The sequence below is a fragment of the Aotus nancymaae genome, unplaced genomic scaffold (assembly GCF_030222135.1).
Source record: "Aotus nancymaae isolate 86718 unplaced genomic scaffold, 86718_ANA_hifiasm-v0.15.2.pri h1tg000014l, whole genome shotgun sequence".
Taxonomy (NCBI): Eukaryota; Metazoa; Chordata; class Mammalia; order Primates; family Aotidae; genus Aotus; species Aotus nancymaae.
Window position 1 is genome coordinate 72,460,980 of NW_026988425.1, and position 18,026 is coordinate 72,479,005.

The 18,026-nt window shown below is 41.3% G+C and overlaps 1 protein-coding gene across 6 annotated transcripts in view; it reads right to left on the minus strand.

Moving 5' to 3' along the window:
• SERINC5 (serine incorporator 5) overlaps nt 1-18,026 on the minus strand; it is a 137,052-nt gene that overhangs the window by 25,319 nt on the left and 93,707 nt on the right. For all 6 annotated transcript variants that reach the window (XM_064376085.1, XM_012462080.3, XM_064376086.1 and 3 more), the window contains exons 3-7: nt 17,443-17,621; nt 16,871-16,953; nt 14,687-14,780; nt 7,259-7,470; nt 4,112-4,207 (exon numbers count right to left, since the gene is read on the minus strand). In XM_064376085.1, the coding sequence (XP_064232155.1) occupies nt 4,112-4,207; nt 7,259-7,470; nt 14,687-14,780; nt 16,871-16,953; nt 17,443-17,621 (664 nt within the window). The remainder of the gene's footprint in view (nt 1-4,111; nt 4,208-7,258; nt 7,471-14,686; nt 14,781-16,870; nt 16,954-17,442; nt 17,622-18,026) is intronic.

Consider the following 18,026-nt stretch of genomic DNA (forward strand, 5'->3'; position numbering starts at 1 on the left):
TGCATGCCACCACACCCAGCTAATTTGTAAATTTTTTGTAGAGACGGGGTTTTGCTATGTTGCTCAGGCTGGTCTCAAATTCCTGGCCTCAAGCCATCCTCCCACCTTGGCCTCCCAAAGTACTAGGACCACAGGCATGTGCCACTACACATGGCCCCTCCCTTTCATTTTTTTCATCAGTGTTTTGTAGTTTTCATTGTAAAGATCTTTCACCTCCTTCGTTAAATTTATTCCTAGTTATTTTACTTTTTGTAGCTACTGTAAATGGGACAGCCTTCTTGATTTGGTTCTCTGCTAGATGATTATTAGTGTATAGAAACACTACCTTTTTTTTTTTTTTTCTGAGGCAGAGTCTTGCTGTCACCCAGGCTGGGTACAGTGGCATGATCTCAGCTCACTGCAACCTCCGCCTCCTGGGTTCAAGTGATTCTCCTGTCTCAGCCTCCCAAGTAGTTGGGATTACAGACATGGGCACCACCACACTCAGCTAATTTTTGTAATTTTGATAGAGATGAGGTCTCACCATGTTGGCCAAGCTAATCTCGAACTCCTGACCTCAAATGATCCACTCATCTTGCCCTCCCAAAGTGCTGGGATTATAGGCGTGAGCCAATGCACTCAGCCAAAACACTACTAATTTTTGTATGTTGATTTTGTATACTCCATTATTACTGAATTCATTATTCAATCTAAGCATGTTTTGGTGGAGCCCTTCTGGTTTTCTAGCTATAGAATCAAATCATCAACAAACAAGACAATTTGACTTCTTCTTTTCCAATTTGGATGCCTTTTATTTCTTCCTCTCGCCTGACTGCTCCGACTAGGACTTCATGGTGAAAGCAAGCACCCTTGTCTTGGTCCAGTTCTCAAAAGGAATGTTTCCTATTTTCCCCCACTCAGTATGATGTTGGCTGTGGGTCTGTCATATATGACCTTTATTATTTTAAGCTGTATTCTTTCTATTTACTATTTTAAGTTATATTCCTAGTTTATTGAGAAGTTTTTTTTTTTACCATGAAGAGATGCAGAGTTTTAACAAATGCTTTTTCTGCATCTATTGAAATGAGCATATGGTTTTTATCCTTAATTCCGTTTATGTAATATGTAACACATAATGTATCATATTTATCGATTTGCGTATGTTGAACCATTCTTGCATCTATGGTATAACACCCACTTGATCATGGTGTATTATCTTTCGATGTACTACTGCATTCTGTTTGCTAGTATTCTGTTGAAGGTTTTTCCATCTATGTTCATCAGGGGTATTGGTCTGTAATTTTCTTTTTTCTTGCGTCCTTGTCTGGTTTTGGTTATCAGGGTGATACTGGCTTTGTATAATGAGTCAGGGAGAATTCTCTCCTCTTCTATTTTTTGGCACAATTTCAGGAGGACTGGTATTTGTTCTCCCTTATATGTTTGGTAGGATTTGGCTATGACTCCATCTGGTCCTGGGCTTTTTCTTACTGGAAGATTTTTTTTAAATCACTGATTCAATACCACTATTCATTATTGGCCTGTTTAGGATTTCTATTCCTTCTTCCTTTCCAGAAATGTATCCACTTCTTCTAGGTTTTCTAGTTTGTAAGTATACGGTTGTTCATAATAGTCTGTAATGATCTTTTGTGGCATTATTGTGATTTTTTTCCTTTTTCATTTCTCATTTTGTTGATTTGGTCTTCTTGGTTAGCCTAGGACCTTATCACTTTTGTTTTGTTTTGTTGATCCTCTGTATTTTTCTCCCGGGGGGGGGAGGGGGACTGGGGGGGCGGTTTGGGAGGAAGGGCAATCTTCATTTCATTTAGTTCCTGACTTTTTTTTTTTTTTTTTTTTTGAGACAAAGTCCCTCTCTGTTGCCCTGGGTAGAGTACAGTGGTGCAATCAGAGCTTATAGCTCACTGCAGCCTCAACCTCTGGGGCTCCAGTGATCCTCCCACCTCAGCTTTCAGAGTAGTTGGGACTACACACATGCGCCACTATGCCTGGCTAATTTTTTGTATACAAGGTTTTGTCATGTTGTCCAGGATGGTCTCAAACTCCTGGGCTCCAGAGATCTGCCTGCCTCAGCCTCCCAAAGTGCTGGGATTGCAGGCATGAGCCACCTCACACAGCCCTGATCTTTGTGATTTTTTTTTTGAGATGGAGTCTTGCTCTGTTGCCAGGCTGGAGTGCAGTGGCGTGATCTTGGCTCACTGTAACCTCCAACTCCCTGGTTGGGATTACAGGCATGTGTTACCATGCCCAGCTAAGTTTTGTATTTTTAGTAGAGACAGGGTTTCACCATGTTGGCCAGGATGGTTGATCTCCTGACCTCATGATCTACCTGCCTCGGCCTCCCAAAGTGCTGGGATTACAGGTGCGAGCCACCGTGCCTGGCCAATCTTTGTTATTTCTTTTGTTCTGCTTGCTATAGAATCATATCATCAACAAACAAGACAATTTGTTGGTTTGGGTTTGGTTTCTTCTTGATTTTCTAGTTCCAGGTACAACGTTACATTGTTAATTTGTGATCTTTCTGCTTTTCTGATGTAGGCACTTAATGCTATAAACGTCCCTGTGTATGCTGTGGTTTCACGAATCTTTATTCTTGGGCTAATTTTTAAAAAGAGCATTTGAAATTTAAAATAATTTTTTTTTTTTTTTGGTAGAAATGCTATGTTGCCAAGGCTGGTCTCAGCTCCTGGCCTGAAGCAGTCTTCCTGCCTCAGCCTCCCAAGGTGCCTAGATTACAGGCATGAGCACCATGCTCAGCCTTTTTTTTCTGTTTTTAAGGTATACCTGCCATTTAAAAAATGTTGTAAATAAAAATCCCATTAAGTTAAAACCAGAAATTAATATATAAACAGTCATAAAAGAAGGCCTTAAAGACACTAAATCTAAGTAAACTTACAGAGTCAAGATAGAGTATTAAAAATAAAATAAAATAAAATCCAGGACAGGCAATACTTACTGTTAAGACCTCCACTTATATTACTTTCCACTATCAATAGCGGTAAGGGCAAGCCCATATATAGTATGTGTATATGCTAACACCTTCAAAATTATCATTGCACTAGCTTTCCAAATTTAAAAGAGGAAATAACTTCAATTTTCTTAGAGACTACATTTATTTGACTTACATAAGCTCAAATATACCCAAACGTACATTTATATAAGCTCACGTGTATGTATGTATGTATGTATGTGCGTGTATTTACATTTCTATATCACAAAAGTAACAGAGAGGTAAGTAAGTTTCTGTAAGTTACTTAAGTGGCAGGATCAGTCTATAAACCAGGCAGTCCGACTTCAAAGTTCATGCTCTAATCACTATATTCTGTTGTCTCTGTAAATAAATGTCATTTAAGATGAGTGGTTCGAGGTCACATAGCCAGTAAATCATGGATCTGGGCTCAGATACTGCTCCCCGCTCTCCACTCCCCCACATTCTTTCCACTCTCTCTGTTTCACTACTATAGTCAGGAAAAAAAAAAAAAAAAAGAAAGAACCAACTAAATTAAGAGGTTATTTAGGCCTAAAAGCAAACTCCACAGCCAAACTTTTGCTCCTGTCTGTCCTACACACCAGGAAGAATTGAAAAAAGGAATTTTCCTTTTCGTAGCTCAAAGACTTTTTTTTTCATGAAAAAGTCTAGATCATCTCTCTACTGTGATTTAGTACATTTCTGATATTTATTTTTATTTCTTAATGTAATTTTTGTGGACAGTAGGTGTATGTATTTAAGGGGTACACAAGATGTTTTAATACAGGCATGAAATACGTAACAATAACATCATGTCAAATGGAGTATCGATCCCATCATGCATTTATCCTTTGCATTACAAATAATCCAATTATACTCTTTCAGTTATTTTTAAACGTACAATTAATTTTGACTATACTCATCCTGTTGTGCTATCAAATACTAGGTCTTATTCATTCTTTTTAATTTTTGCCAGGTACCTATTAACCATCCCAACCTCCTCCCAAACCTCCCCCGAACCCTTCTCAGCTTCTGGTAACCATCCTTCTGCTCTCTATCTCCGTGGCCTCTCCCATGTGTAAACAATAGCTCATTCCTCCATGAATGAAAATATGCTGCAAACACAAGCCCCCTAACAGGCTGGCTTACCTACTTCTGCAGGTTTGCTGGACAGAGCTGAGAAGGTGAGGTAGGTGACATAGCAGCTTATGACCCCTGATTGTAGAAGCCCCGAGTGTGGCTGTCCTGAAAAATGACAAGAGACAGACAGACAACATGTTTTAATTTGAAGAAAAAGAAAACACATGCCTAAAAAAAAACCTGACAGTCCCCATGACAGTCCTCAAACTTGAGCATCTATCTTTAAAAGAAAGAAAAGAGAAAAAAAAAGTAATATGTTTCTCGGATAAAACCAAAAAGATAGTAAGGGGGAGATAGTTATACACTGAGTTGAACATTGCTATTTTAAAGACGTCAGGTTCTGCCAAGTTCTCTACCAATATTTTATCAAGCCTATGGCTATACTTAAATACACTAGCTAGTCTCCATGGGTTTATAACATTAGTTCTTAAATCACAAGATCAGAAACAAAATTACCATCATTGTTGATAAAGCCACATAGCTTTGTTGGGGAGGGAAGTAAGTGAGAAACCAGGTTTGTCAGGGGATGTATTCTGGATTCTACAAGGTCATCACACACTATGGACTATGACAGGGCAAAAAGCTCTTACTTGTCAATGGACAAAAATCTTTTGGCTAAAGAGGAAGGCTATGGGGCTTAGCATTCATTGGGAGAAGGGCTTTAAGGTTATTTATTTTTAACTTTTATTTTAGGTTTGGGGGTATGTGTACAGGTTTGTTGTAAAGATAAACTTGTCACAGGGGTGTGTCATACAGATTACTTTGTCACCCAGGTATTAAGCCTAGTACCCATTAGTTATCTTTCCTGATCCTCTCCTTCCTCCCACCCTCCTCCCTCTGACAGGCCCCAATGTATGTTGTTCCCCTCTATGTGTCCATATGTTCTCATCATTTAGCTCCCACTTTTAAGCAAGAACATGTGGTATTTGGTTTTCTGTTCCTTTGTTAGTTTGCTAAGGATAATGGCCTCCAGGCTCCATCCACATTCCTGCAAAGGACACAATCTCTTCCCTTTTTATGGCTACATAGTATTCCATAGTGTATATGTACCACATTTTCTTCATTCAGTCTACCACTGATGGGCATTTAGGTTGATTCCATGTCTTTGCTATTGTGAATAGTGTTTCAATGAACATACGTGTGCCTGTGTCTTTATGAGAGAACCATTTATATTCCTTTGGGTATATAGCCAGTAATGAGATTGCTGGGCCTAATGAAAGTTCTGTTTTTAGGTCTTGAGGAATTGCCACACTGCTTTCCACTACGGTTGAACTAATTTACACTCCCACCAACAGTGTGTAAGTGTTCCTTTTTCTCTGAAACTTCGCAAGCCATTAGTTATTTTTTTGAAAGTTATAATATTTCGAGTAAACTAAGGGTCCAGATCCTTCAGAGTAACCAGGATGTGATAAGGGATCTCTCTCTCTTTTTTTTTCCCTCTGCGAAATTTTTGACCACTTACCGACATAAAAGGATGCAGTTTTACTCAGTCTTCCCTTTGGTCAAATTTGTTTCCTAAATTATCATTATTAAATTCTAATTATCAATAAAGATATAAAATAGACCCTGTTATAATGTTGCTCTTTGGCATGGGAATAAGATTTTCCTTGGCACCTAATGATATTAAACCAAATATTTCAAAATGTTATCCCTATTTCAAAAGGTAGGATTTAACCCAAAGATGTTAATCTGAGTATCATGTTGTTCTGGGAACTTTTAACTGATCAATTAAAGGGACTAGAGAATAATACTCTCAATTTCAATAATGAACTTAAAATTTTTAGTAGAGAAAAATTATTTGCTAACACTAGTTGCCCTTTTTTTTTTCTTTTTTTTTGAGACAAAGTCTCACTCTGTCACCCAAGCTGGAGTGCAGTGGTGCGATCTCTGCTCACTTCAACCTCCACTCCCAGGTTCTCCTGCCTCAGCCTCCCGAGTAGCTGGGACTACAGGCGTGCACCACCACAATTGGCTATTATTTTCTGGCATTTTTAGTAGAGACGGGGTTTCACCATGTTGGCCAGGCTGCTCTTCAACTCCTGAACTCAAACGATCCGCCTGCTTCAGCTTCCCAAAGTGCTGGAATTACAATGAACCACCGTGCCTGGCCAATAGTTGCCTTCTAAAGCACTGTTTTAGAAAGGATTCAAGGGAGCTGTAAATTTATTGGCTATATTTTCCTACCTAGAACCTGAATGTCATGTGCATTTTCATCACATGTAGGGTCCGATGCCCACAGAAAACATCAGACCAGGGACATCTCACTCTATAAGCCCAAAGACACTATCCTGATTTAAGAAATCAAGAGTAGTTTATAAATGACAATTCACACTTATACTTCATAAAGCACTTTCAAATCCCACTGTCTCTTCCTTCCAGCTTTGAAATGACCATGAGCAAGGTCAGGCTCACATGTTTCCACTGACTTCACTGAGGAAGAACATAGGTCTGAGGAAGGTTAGCACATAGGCCAGCCCACACTGTCCACAGCCTTGAGTGAAGGATGACTCCAGATTTTTAATAAAGAAAATAAACATTTTTTAAAATTAATGTTTATATAAACTACAAAGCACTTTAATCTTTTCATTTAGGTTCTTTTTCTTTTTTTTTTTGAACAGAGTCTCGCTCTTGTTGCCCAGGCTGGAGTGCAATGGCGCAATCTCGGCTCACTGCAACTTCTGCCTCCCGAGCTCAAGCGATTCTCCTGCCTCAGCCTCCCAAGTAGCTGGGATTACAGGTGCCCGCCACCATGCCTGGCTAATTCAACTTTTACACAGAGTTGTAAAACTTCCGCGGCTCTCTCATTCAACTTTTACACAGAGACTGTAGGCAAGCTCATAAACAACTGAGCTTGATATACACAGAAGGCATATCCCGTTTAAAGGCTCCTTGTAGTACATTATTTAGCAAAGGTGTTATCTTCCTATTCACTGACTTCGTTAAGTTCAGGTCTTTCTGACATGAGAAATGCTTGGCTATCACAGCTCGAGTGTGAGATATGAAGAGACTGGAGTCCACCTTGCCTACTGCTGATACATCCACTTTAATTTAAGGAATACACTAGTTTCCAAAAAAAGAAAAAAACAACCCACTGGGTTTGCTCAAAGACACTTAGGAAACATATAAATAAGGAAGAATGGAAAAAAACATGCTTACGATTTTGGACACAGGGCGAGATGGCTACCAATGAAATAAGCAGGCACAGGCCTCCGTTCACTCCCAGCAGAATTTTGTTTTCCATGCAGCCATCTTTCTGTGTGTAAAACACTGCCATCGAAACCAAGCCTCCAGTGGCAACGGAATACATGATGAGCGTCACCAGGGCCAGCGAGGCGTACCAGAGCTTGTTACTGGCTGTGCCTGCTGTCCTGTTTCTCCGGGAAGTGGGTAAGAGGGAAGGAAGAGAAGACAAGTCAATGAAGCCCACTATTCTCTGATCACATTTACCATCCCTCAGGCAATAACTAATGCCATCGGGCCACAGGCACTGCCACCCAGCTGCCCAGAAGACAAATTGTTTTAGCAGGGATTATGCTCTATGAATGCTAGAAGGTTCTGGTAAATATGGAAACTTCTTGGCTCAAGCTTAGAATTTTCTCTCAACACTGAGAGAATTCCCCTTTCTGCCACAAATGTATTCATCAATTAAAATGAATAATGTCAACCCAAATGAGAGATTAAGGCAAGAGTCTCAGTCAGTTGAGGTTTACTGAGCCAGAGGTCTGAGGGCACACCCAAAAACACACAAGTCACAGAATCCTTTGTGGCCAGTGCTCCCAAGGAGGTTGCAGAAGGCTCAGTATTTACCCATTTATTTAAAGGGGAAAAGGCATGCAGGAAAAGGGGGGCAGGCGGTGAGGCAAACCTGACATTCTCCTGAGATTTTAATTAGCGCCCAATAAACTCTGCTATACAAGAGATATGATAAACATTTTAAAAGGGAGTGAAGGAAGAGTTAATCATGTAGTCTCAGGGTAGGCAGAGGAATGACTGCTCTCCTGTCTTTGTTCTGCACCTGGGAAGATAAGCTTGCAATGGGCATTGTCAGTATGAAATGTAACAGACTTCAATTCCACGGATAAGGAGCTAGACTTAGATCACAGACCTACAGTTACAGTTAACATGTCCTTTTTATGGGAAGATACACAGCTTAAAAGGTTAAGGGGCCAGCAGAGAATTTACTTATGAGCAATTTGAGGGCAGTCATCTGGGATGCATGAGGCCTTCTGCCTTCTGTAGAGGTCTAGCTAATGTCTAGCGCTTTGACACAAGGTTGGGAAGTCACAGCTATCTATGGGGGGGTGGGTAGGGGGCAGCAGTGTCACGTGACTGTCTCCAGGCTTAACTCTCCTTTTGGTAGAATTAGTTTGGGCAGTCCTGAAATGCTTTATTTCCTCTAGCTACCTACAGACTTTATTCTAGCTTCTCCATTCTGACTGTGGACCACCCTGTATCAGTTTTTGGCAGGATGAAAAACAGGCTCTTCACGGGGCTTCTCCAAGTTTTCTCCATAAACATGGAACCCTGAGGCGCATAGTCTCTACTCGAAAGTGCTGCCAGGCGAGGTGGCTCACACCTATAATCCTGGCACTTTGGGAGGCCCAGGCGGTCGGATCACTTGAGGCTAGGAGTTCAAGACTAGCCTGGGCAACACAGCAAAACCTCATCTCTACAAAAAAAAAGAAAACTTAGCTGGGTGTGGTGGCACATACTTGTAGTCCCAGCTACTTGGGAGACTAAGGTGGGGGGATCATCTCAGCCCAGGGGGTTGAAGGCTGCTATGAGCCATGATTGTACTACCGCATTCCGGCCTGGGCAAGAGTGAGACTCTGTTTAAGTTTTTAAAAATAATAATAAACTTTTTTTTTTTTTTTGAGACGGAGTCTTGCTTTGTCACCAGGCTGGAGTGCAGTGGCGCAATCTCGGGTCACTGCAACCTCTGCCTCCTGGGTTGAAGCGATTCTTCTGCCTCAGCCTCCAGAGTATAGCTGGGACCACAGGCGCGTGCTACCACGCCCAGCTAATTTTTTTGTATTTTTAGTAGAGACGGGGTTTCACCGTTGGCCAGGATGGTGTCAATCTCTTGACCTCATGATCCACCCGCCTCGGCCTCCCAAAGTGCTGGGATTACAGGCGTGAGCCACCATGCCCAGCCAATAATAAACTTTTAAAAACAAAGTATTGCCAGGAGCTCTTGTGGATGGCATCTTCTTAGGGAGAAAAGAGGATCAGCTTTACTCAGAGCCTGAATGGCTGACCTCAGCTCTTTATTCCCTGTACTGAAGAGGAGGCCCTGTAACTGCACTGCTTCTCTAAAATAGTGAAGAAAAATTTGACATTAAAAAAAGTTAGATAGGAATAAGTTCTGGTGATCAATTGCATGGTAGGGTGATGATGGTTAGCAGTAAGGCATTGTACATTACAAAACAGCTAGGAGAGGCTTTTGAAGGTTCTCAACAAAAAGAAATGATACAGCCTGATCAACAGAGCAAGACCCATCTACAAAAACCAAAAACCAAAACAAAACAAAAAACACAAAAAATTAGCGGGGCATGCTAATTTGCCAGCTTTTCGGGAGGCTGAGGCAGGAGGATCTCTCAAGCCTAGGAGTTCAAGGCTGCAGTGAGGTATGACTGTGCCACAGGGTGAGACCCTGTCTCTTTAAAAACAGAGTAAAAAAAAAGGGAAGAAAGAAAAAGATGATAAATCCACACAGTAATGAATAGCCAACTGCCTTGATTTGATTACTATATGACATATATGTAACAAAACGTCAAAATGTACCCCATAAATATGTACAATTTTAATATGCCAATTAAAAAAAAGGAGAATAAAATAAGTCAGGAAAAGAGTAATGGGATGTACAATTTTAAAAACTAACTAAATGAGCTGGATGCAGTGGCTCATGCCTGTAATCTCAACATTTGGGAGGCCAAGGCAGGCAGATCACCTGAGGTAAGGAGTTCAAGACCAGCCTGACCAAGACGGTGAATCCCTGTCTCTACTCAAAACACAAAAACTAGTCAGGTGCAGTGGTGGGCACTTGTAATCCCAGCTACTTGGGAGGCTGGGGCAAGAGAATCACTTAAGCTCTGGAGGTGGAGGTTGCAGTGAGCCAAGATTGTGCCATTGCACTCCAGCCTGGGCAACAAGAGCAAGATTCTGTCTCTATTAATAAAAAATAAGAGAAATAAGTGGTGATTTAAATCTATAGAAATTGTTCAGAACAAGGCTGGGCATGGTGGCTCACACCTGTAATCCCAGCACTTTGGGAGGTCAAAGCGGGTGGATCACATGAGGCTAGCAGTTTGAGACCAGCCTGGCCAACAGGGTGAAACCCTGTCTCTACCAAAAATACAAAAATTAGCCAGGCATGGTGGTACATGCCTGTAATCTCAGCTACTTGGGTGGCTGAATCGCTTGGACCCCAGAGGCAAAGGTTGCAGTAAGCCCAGATCATGCCACTGCACTCCAGCCTGGGCAACAGAGCAAGACCCTATTTCACACACACAAAAAGAAATTGTTTAGAACAAAGAAAAGTATCTATAACTGCTAAATGAAGAGGACAGTCATTGTCATCTGCCTTATGATTAAATGCTCTTTGTAACCACATTCTCCCAAACCTCACAGAAAAGGCAACTTGCTTTATGCCCTCACAAAACTGGAAAGTGTTCAAGCAACGCAGCTAAAATGTTTTAATGATGAAAAAGTTCCTGCAGCCAGAAACAAAGAAAATAGGGAGGAAAGGCCAAAATGATAATGACCGTCATATTCCTGAAACTCTGCCAGACAAGACACTCCAATGACCTCAGAATTATTCTAACATAAAAGGCACACAAAGGAAATGAGAGAAAATGAGATTTTAAAAAGGAAAAAAAAAAAAAAAAACTAAGAGCAAATAATAATCGATGATGGGGAGACAGCATAAATTATGTATAAAATGTAAACACTGCTGACTAACTTGCGGGTGGGAGAGGACCAACGCTTTTCTTCACTAGTCTTTTTGGTTATGTTATTAGAATACGAAGGACTTTCTTATAGTTAATTTATGTTTACAGTTCGTCCCAAAATTAAATCTTCAACCCTAACCTTTCTCCTGAACTTCACTTATATTATCCAGTTGCTCATTTAATGTCTCCACTCGAAGGTCTAACTGGCATCTCAAACTCAGCACATCCAGGCTGAGGCTACTTCCTGATATTCACACCCCCGTTCCTCCATCCCCCAAACCTGCTATTGTGCAATTATTCCAACCTCAGAAAACACAATTCCATCTTTCCATTGTTGGGGAAAGGCAGGGGGAGGGGAAGAGGAAGGGGAAGAAGGAAAAAGGAAGGAAGGGAAGGATGGAAGGAAGGGAAGAAGGAAGGAAGGGAGGAAGGAAGGAAGGAAGAGAGGGAGGGAGGGATGGAGATAAAAAAAGAACTGCAGTCACTCTGGAAGCCTCTTGCTTCTCTCCCCTCCCCCACCCACCTCCACCCAGATCCAGCTCCTGCTACCACTTAATTCCAGACTACTCCTCCTTCGCCTGGATTGTCTCCCCCTGACCTCCTTATTTGCACCTCTGACTCCCTCTCACCTGTCTTGACTTAAAATAGATTATATTCTTTCCTTTCTAAGGCCCTCTGGTGCTCTCCCATCACAATAAAAATCCAAAGAAAGTCATTACACTTGGCACCTAACGCCCTTTGTTTCAATTCTGATAGAGAATTGGCACTGCAAACCATAAAACTTGAGCGAATAAGGAAAAAAAGAACACACCAGTTCATTCAAACAGATTATTTAAGTGTGAAAACTGAAGTCAGAGGGGCCAACTGATGTGCCCTATAGTGAAATACCAAGCATAAAAGGGGCACTGAAGCAGAACACAATGCCATCCCAGCACTTTGGGAAGCCGAGGCAGAAGGATCTCTTCAACTCAGGACTTCAAGATCAGCCTGGGCAACCTAGCGAAACCCCATCCCTACCCAAAAAAAGAAAGAAAGAAATTAGCCAAGTGTAGTGCCACATGCCTGTAGTTCCCAGCTGTTCGGGAGACTGAGGTGGGAGAATTTCTTAAGCCTGGGAAACTGAAGCTGCAGTGAGCCATGATCACACAACTGAACTCCAGCCTGGATGATAAAGGTGAGATCCCATCTCAAAAAAAAAAAAAAAAAGGAAAAAGAAAAGAAAGGGGAACGAAGTCTGCATCTCCTGGTTTCCAGGCCACGGCCTTTCTAGTCTACTGTTTTTAAGATCATCTCCTTCTCAAGATGTTTACAAAGAGATAAATGAAAAAGGGAAGAAAAGATACTTTAGTTGTTCCATCAAGAGCAATGAGCACGTTTTCTAGATTCTTATAAGCAAGAGTCTGTTAAAAAACAGCCAAAAACTACCAAATTTAAAGGAAAATAGTGAGTTTTCTAGCTCATTTCTAATTTTAGACAAACAACTATAAACATATTGACAACAGGGATTTTTGCTGGCATATAGGCCTCAAAGCTTGGATAATAGCAACGCTATTTGCTGCAGAGCTTTTAAGTTATTCTAACTGAGTTTCTGAAAGTTTTTAAAGCAACCAAACTTTTCCAAACTGCATGCTAAAACTTGGCATCAATAATTAGTCCCAGCAAATGGATTCAGACTCAATCAAAACATTAAAGTCAGAGTGAAGAAGCACAAGTGTTCTCACGGGGACTTACTATTTAACGGGCAGATCAGGCGCTAAGGATGAAAACTGCTACTGTTTTACCATGAAGTTCCCTATTTGAAGTATACTTGTGAAAATTTTAGGATGATGAATTTATTTTCTAATAAAAAATTCCAATTGAAAGCACATTCAGAATAATCATGGAAAGAGTGATATTTAATCAATTAAAATTCACTTCCAACTTCTTGTATTTCTTCTGGACTACTGAGAAAACAGGGTCCCATACAATTATAGTCACACATTTGGCTCATCTTTAAGAAAACTCTGCTACCTCGAAACAAGATCCAGTGGAGACCATAACATAAATTACTGGATCTCACAGATAACTCAAAATGCATATCCTGTACAATAACTTACACAACAGCACAACTCAAACCCAGAAATCCGTATAATTATAGAAATCAGGACTTTAAAACATAGCCAAGCATATCTGCAGGGCTATCTGTATGACTATGCCGTGTTAAACCATTTGAAAATTGTTCATATTTGGCCATGCTTAATCCAGTATTTACCAAAGAGTAAAATGACTAACTCCATCCTTCCACTTATGCATCCCCCAACAACAGCTGTACCTCATGAATTGATCCTTACAACCAAAAGAAAACAACAACTACCAAGTTGAACAGCATATTCAGAATAAAAATATTGAGAGTATTGGACAGTATATTTTGGTTTGTCCATGGTAAAAATAAACTTCACATTCACATGGCACTTATGATTTTTAAAATTTCAGTATAATAAAATAATTCCTACAAAATATGCAAAATAACAAAAGCCTTATTGGGTACAATAGGTAGTTGTTTTTATTCATATTTTATAAGTAAAGAAAGTTAGGCAGAAAGCAGTTAAGTGCTTTGTCCAGAATCACAAAGTGGGTCAATTTGGCCTTAGAACTCAAGGGCTGGACCCAGTTGTCATTTTCTCAGTGTGGCTTAGCAAGAAATAAAACTAGCTATTAGTAGCTGGGCATCTCCCACTTGGCCCAGGATATGAATTCAACTTCCAAGGCACTTAGAAAGAGTCTACCTTTTTCAAAGACAGGATGGCTTTCTAATGTAGGACAACATATCTCCCTAATGAAGAAGTCCTTTTTCCCCTCTTGGGAAGATGAAAAGAAACAAACAAAAAAAATAATCTTTTTTGTTGAGACAGGGTCATGATCTGTTACTCAGGGTGGAGTGCAGTTGTGTGACCTCACCTCACCAAACCCTTGACCTACCAGGCTCAAGCAATCCTCCCACCTCAGCCTCCCAAGCAGCTGGGATTATAGGCATGTACTACCATGCCCGGCTAATTTTTTATAGATAAAAGGTCTTAGTATGTTGCCCACGCTGGTCTCAAACTCCTGGGCTCAAGTAATCCTCCCGCTTTGCCCTCCTGAAAGTTCTGGAAGTACAGGCACGAGCCACCATGCCTGGCCCAAAAATTTTTTTAAAGAAGGGCAACTATTCCATCTCATACTCTGCAGAAGATGAATCTCCAGCTCCAAAGTTTGAGTTTTGTGTTCACTTTTTAATTTTGTTGTAAATTTCATGAGGATGGGAGACTACGAGGAAGGCTACCCAAGTTTTTGCCACCTCCAAAACCTGAGACTGACAGGTACGAGTAGGGGGTTGAGTGTGACTAATTCACACCACTGGTTGACTCAGAGCCCAAATGAGGGAGTAGGGGCAGGGGGTCAAAAAGTGAGAAGTAAATGAAGGAGAGAAGTAAATAAGGAGAGAAGGAAACGAAGAGGTACAAAAAAAAGCAAGCATAAAGGCAAAGTGACAGCAAACATCGTATTTGGTGTAAACAAAGCTGCAAATCCCTAGCGATACAATTGAGTACAGCCTTTATCAAAACTGGGCACTTTCTGTGTGTCCACAGTAAGCTTTCCACAAAGGCACACACACCAGTTCTTGTTCCACTTATGTGCAAATTCCACAAGCAGGAGGAGCTGGATGCCGATAAAGAGGAAGCCTCCGATGGCTCCCACGTAGCGCCAGGCTGCAAAAGACCATGAAGAGCACAATGAGGCAACCTTTCCTTGTGTTTCACTCCAAAGAGAATAACAACAGCTGCTTTTTACTAGATGATTAGTGTACCTAACACGCTTAATTCCCACACAACCATATAAGACATGGATTACTATTATAAATGTCACCCACTTTACAGAAGAGAAAAATTGAGAATCTATGTAGGTTGACAACACCTCAGTAAGTAAATGGCATAGTTGGGATCTGAACACAGGCAGTCTGACCCTGAAGTAGCCAAGCTTAACCTCCATGCTACATCTGCCAGGTATCCTAACAGATGCCCTAATTCACAAAATCCACAATGAACCACAACTTAAAATCAAACATATATTGCCAGAAAAATCAAAGGTTCAAATTTTATTGGGTAAAAAGTCAACAACGACCAGTAAGGAAAAGAGGTTCAGACAGGGGGACAAGGGCTCGGCTCTACTTCTGGCTCTGCCACAAAGATGCCGTTACCTTGACTAAACCACATCACGTGGTTTCCAGCTTGTCTGTAAAAATCACTGACCTAGGGCTGGGTGCGGTGGCTCACGCCTGAAATCCTAGCACTTTGGGAGGCTAAGGTGAGTGGATCACTTGAGGTCAGGAGTTCAAAACCAGCCTGGCCAACATGGCGAAACCCTGTCTCTACTAAAAATACAAAAAATTAGCTGGGCATGGTGGTGCATGCCTGTAATCCCAGCTGCTCAGGAGGCTGAGGCAGGAGAATTGCCTGAACCCGGGAGGCGGAGGTTGCGGTGAGCCGAGATCACGCCATTGCACTCCAGCCTGGGTAACAAGAGTGAAACTCCAACTCAAAAAAAATAAAATAAAATAAAAAATAAATTGCCAGGCATGGTGGTGGCAGGCACCTGTAATCCCAGCAACTCAGGAGGCTGAGGCAGGATTTAAGAATCGCTTGAACCTGGGTGGTGGAGGTTGCAGTGAGCAGAGATCACACCACTGCACTCCAGCCTGGGCGACAGAGCAAGACTCTGTCTCCAAAAGAAAAAAGACTAAGCTGGACCAGAGGGTTTCTAGGTCTCTTCTCCCTCTAAATATACATTCTAATACATAAAAGGATCTCTGTGGAAAATTTTAAAACTTTTAACATCATTTAAGGTAAAAGCAGACTTAGGGAGTATATGAAAAACAAGCATGACCCTAAACAACTAGGTAGGCTCTGACACATAACTATATGAAAGATTATGGCTGTTCCTTATAAACTGATACAATCTAGAGGTTTTGTTTAATTTTTGAGACAAAGTCCCACTCTGTCGCCCAAGTTGGAGTGCAGTGGTGCAATCTCAGCTCACTGCAACCTCCGGGTTCAAGCAATTCTCGTGTCTCAGCCTCCCGAGTAGCTGAGATTACAGGCACACACCACCACGCCCAGCTAATTTTTATAATTTTAGTAGAAACAAGGTTTCTCCATGTTGGTCAGGTTGGTCTCAAACTCCTGGTCTCAAGTGATCCACCCGCCTCAGCCTCCAAAATGCTAAGATTACAGGTGTGAGCCATCCTGCCTGGCCTAAATGTTTTTAGTACCTTACTCGGGAAAGTGAATCCATTTAGGTTGAACAAAATGCCTGAACCAGTGAAATTCAGGTTTTTCCCTCCACTCATATGAAAAAGGACCCCCTGTTTCAGCTATGATTAAAGGCTTCATATTAATGAATTGTGGCAGGTTCTAGCAATAAATAATATAATTCAGTGTTACAGAGCTTCACGTACGGGAAGTTTAAAACCAGACTGAAGGATGCTTTTCCTGTCCCACTATCACTGTAGTAGACGTTCAACTGCTGACAGCCCTGCGCTCCCTGTTGCTGGTTTTCTGTGCAGTGCTTGGGAAGAACAAGGTCTCACTCAGGCTAGCAGAGTATCAAAGTCCTCTTTGGAGAGGGGAGGTAGATAGGCAATGGCGGAGAAAGTATGGGCAGATAAGACAGGAATTTCTTCTGAAGCCAAAAGAAAATCAGTAACTCAAACTATCAAAGGTACTTTGGACGGCGCTTCTGAGCAATTTGACAAAATGGATAAAAACAAAATAAACAGGTACCCAAAATACCCCATTAGTACCGTTCAGAAAGGTGTCCTGATCTGGAATGAAGAAAGCTCCTGAGCACATGGCTCCCAACAGCAGAAGTTTAAAGAACCAAAAGCTAGAAGTGGGGGAGAAAAAAGAGGAAATGTATTTAAATGACATTCAACAAGGACAAAGGACTTCTTAGAAAGTAAGCATGTCAATCCATGATTCTGCCATTGGCCAATGTTCTCTCCTAATTGAGGGGAAGTAATTGAGTGACTTGAAGAATGCCTTTTCCCATAATTACACAGACTCAGTGCAGCCTCCAATTGTGCAAAACATCATTTCATTGCAGGGGTGGAAATGACCTGGGAAAAGGTCTTGGAACAAGAAATAAACTCTTTGTCTTGACTAAATTTCGCATCATGGTGCCAGGTGTTACAAATAAGATTCTAGCTTTTAGACAACCATGTGGATAACAACTATCAGTTCCATCTTCCCCTAAATTAACTATTTCAACTAGAAGAAGAGCAGTCACAGTGTCTAGTGGATAGAAGGGATCCTGGAATACTGTCTGGAACATAAGAAAGGAGAAAGCAATTCCCAAGAAGACTAAAATACTTACCCATTGTGAATATGAGCTCTACAACTTTTGCTGTTGTTGATTTTCAAGGTCAGTAGACAGAAGATAAAGAAGAAACAAGCCATTCCAAAACAGACTCTATATACGGCAGAATATCCCACCAGCTTCTCACAGGTGTCGCCAGCTTTAATGCCTTTACACATATCTTCAAAAAAAGGAATCTGAGGAGAAAGTTTAGAAAAGTAGTCTGTTACAACTGAGTGAGGGGGGACTGTCATGGAGTGTTCATGCAGGTGACCACTCAACATCCACTTGGAAATGGACTGTGTGCATAAAGAAACACACAGAGGAAGGAAATCTATCTTCTAAAAAGATATTTTTCTAATTTTCTCTGAATCTCTTTTTTAAAAGATACAGTGATCATAAAGTAACACTCAGCCTTTACTTGCCCCAAATGACTTCTGAAATCCAACAACAGATTTTATGAAAATTACCTGCCCCGCCCCCCCCTTCCCAAAATGAGACAAGGTCTCACTCTGTTGCCCAGGCTGGAGTGTAGTGGCACAATCACGACTCACTGCAGCCTCGATCTTCCAGGCTCAGGCAATCCTCTTGCCTCAGCCTCC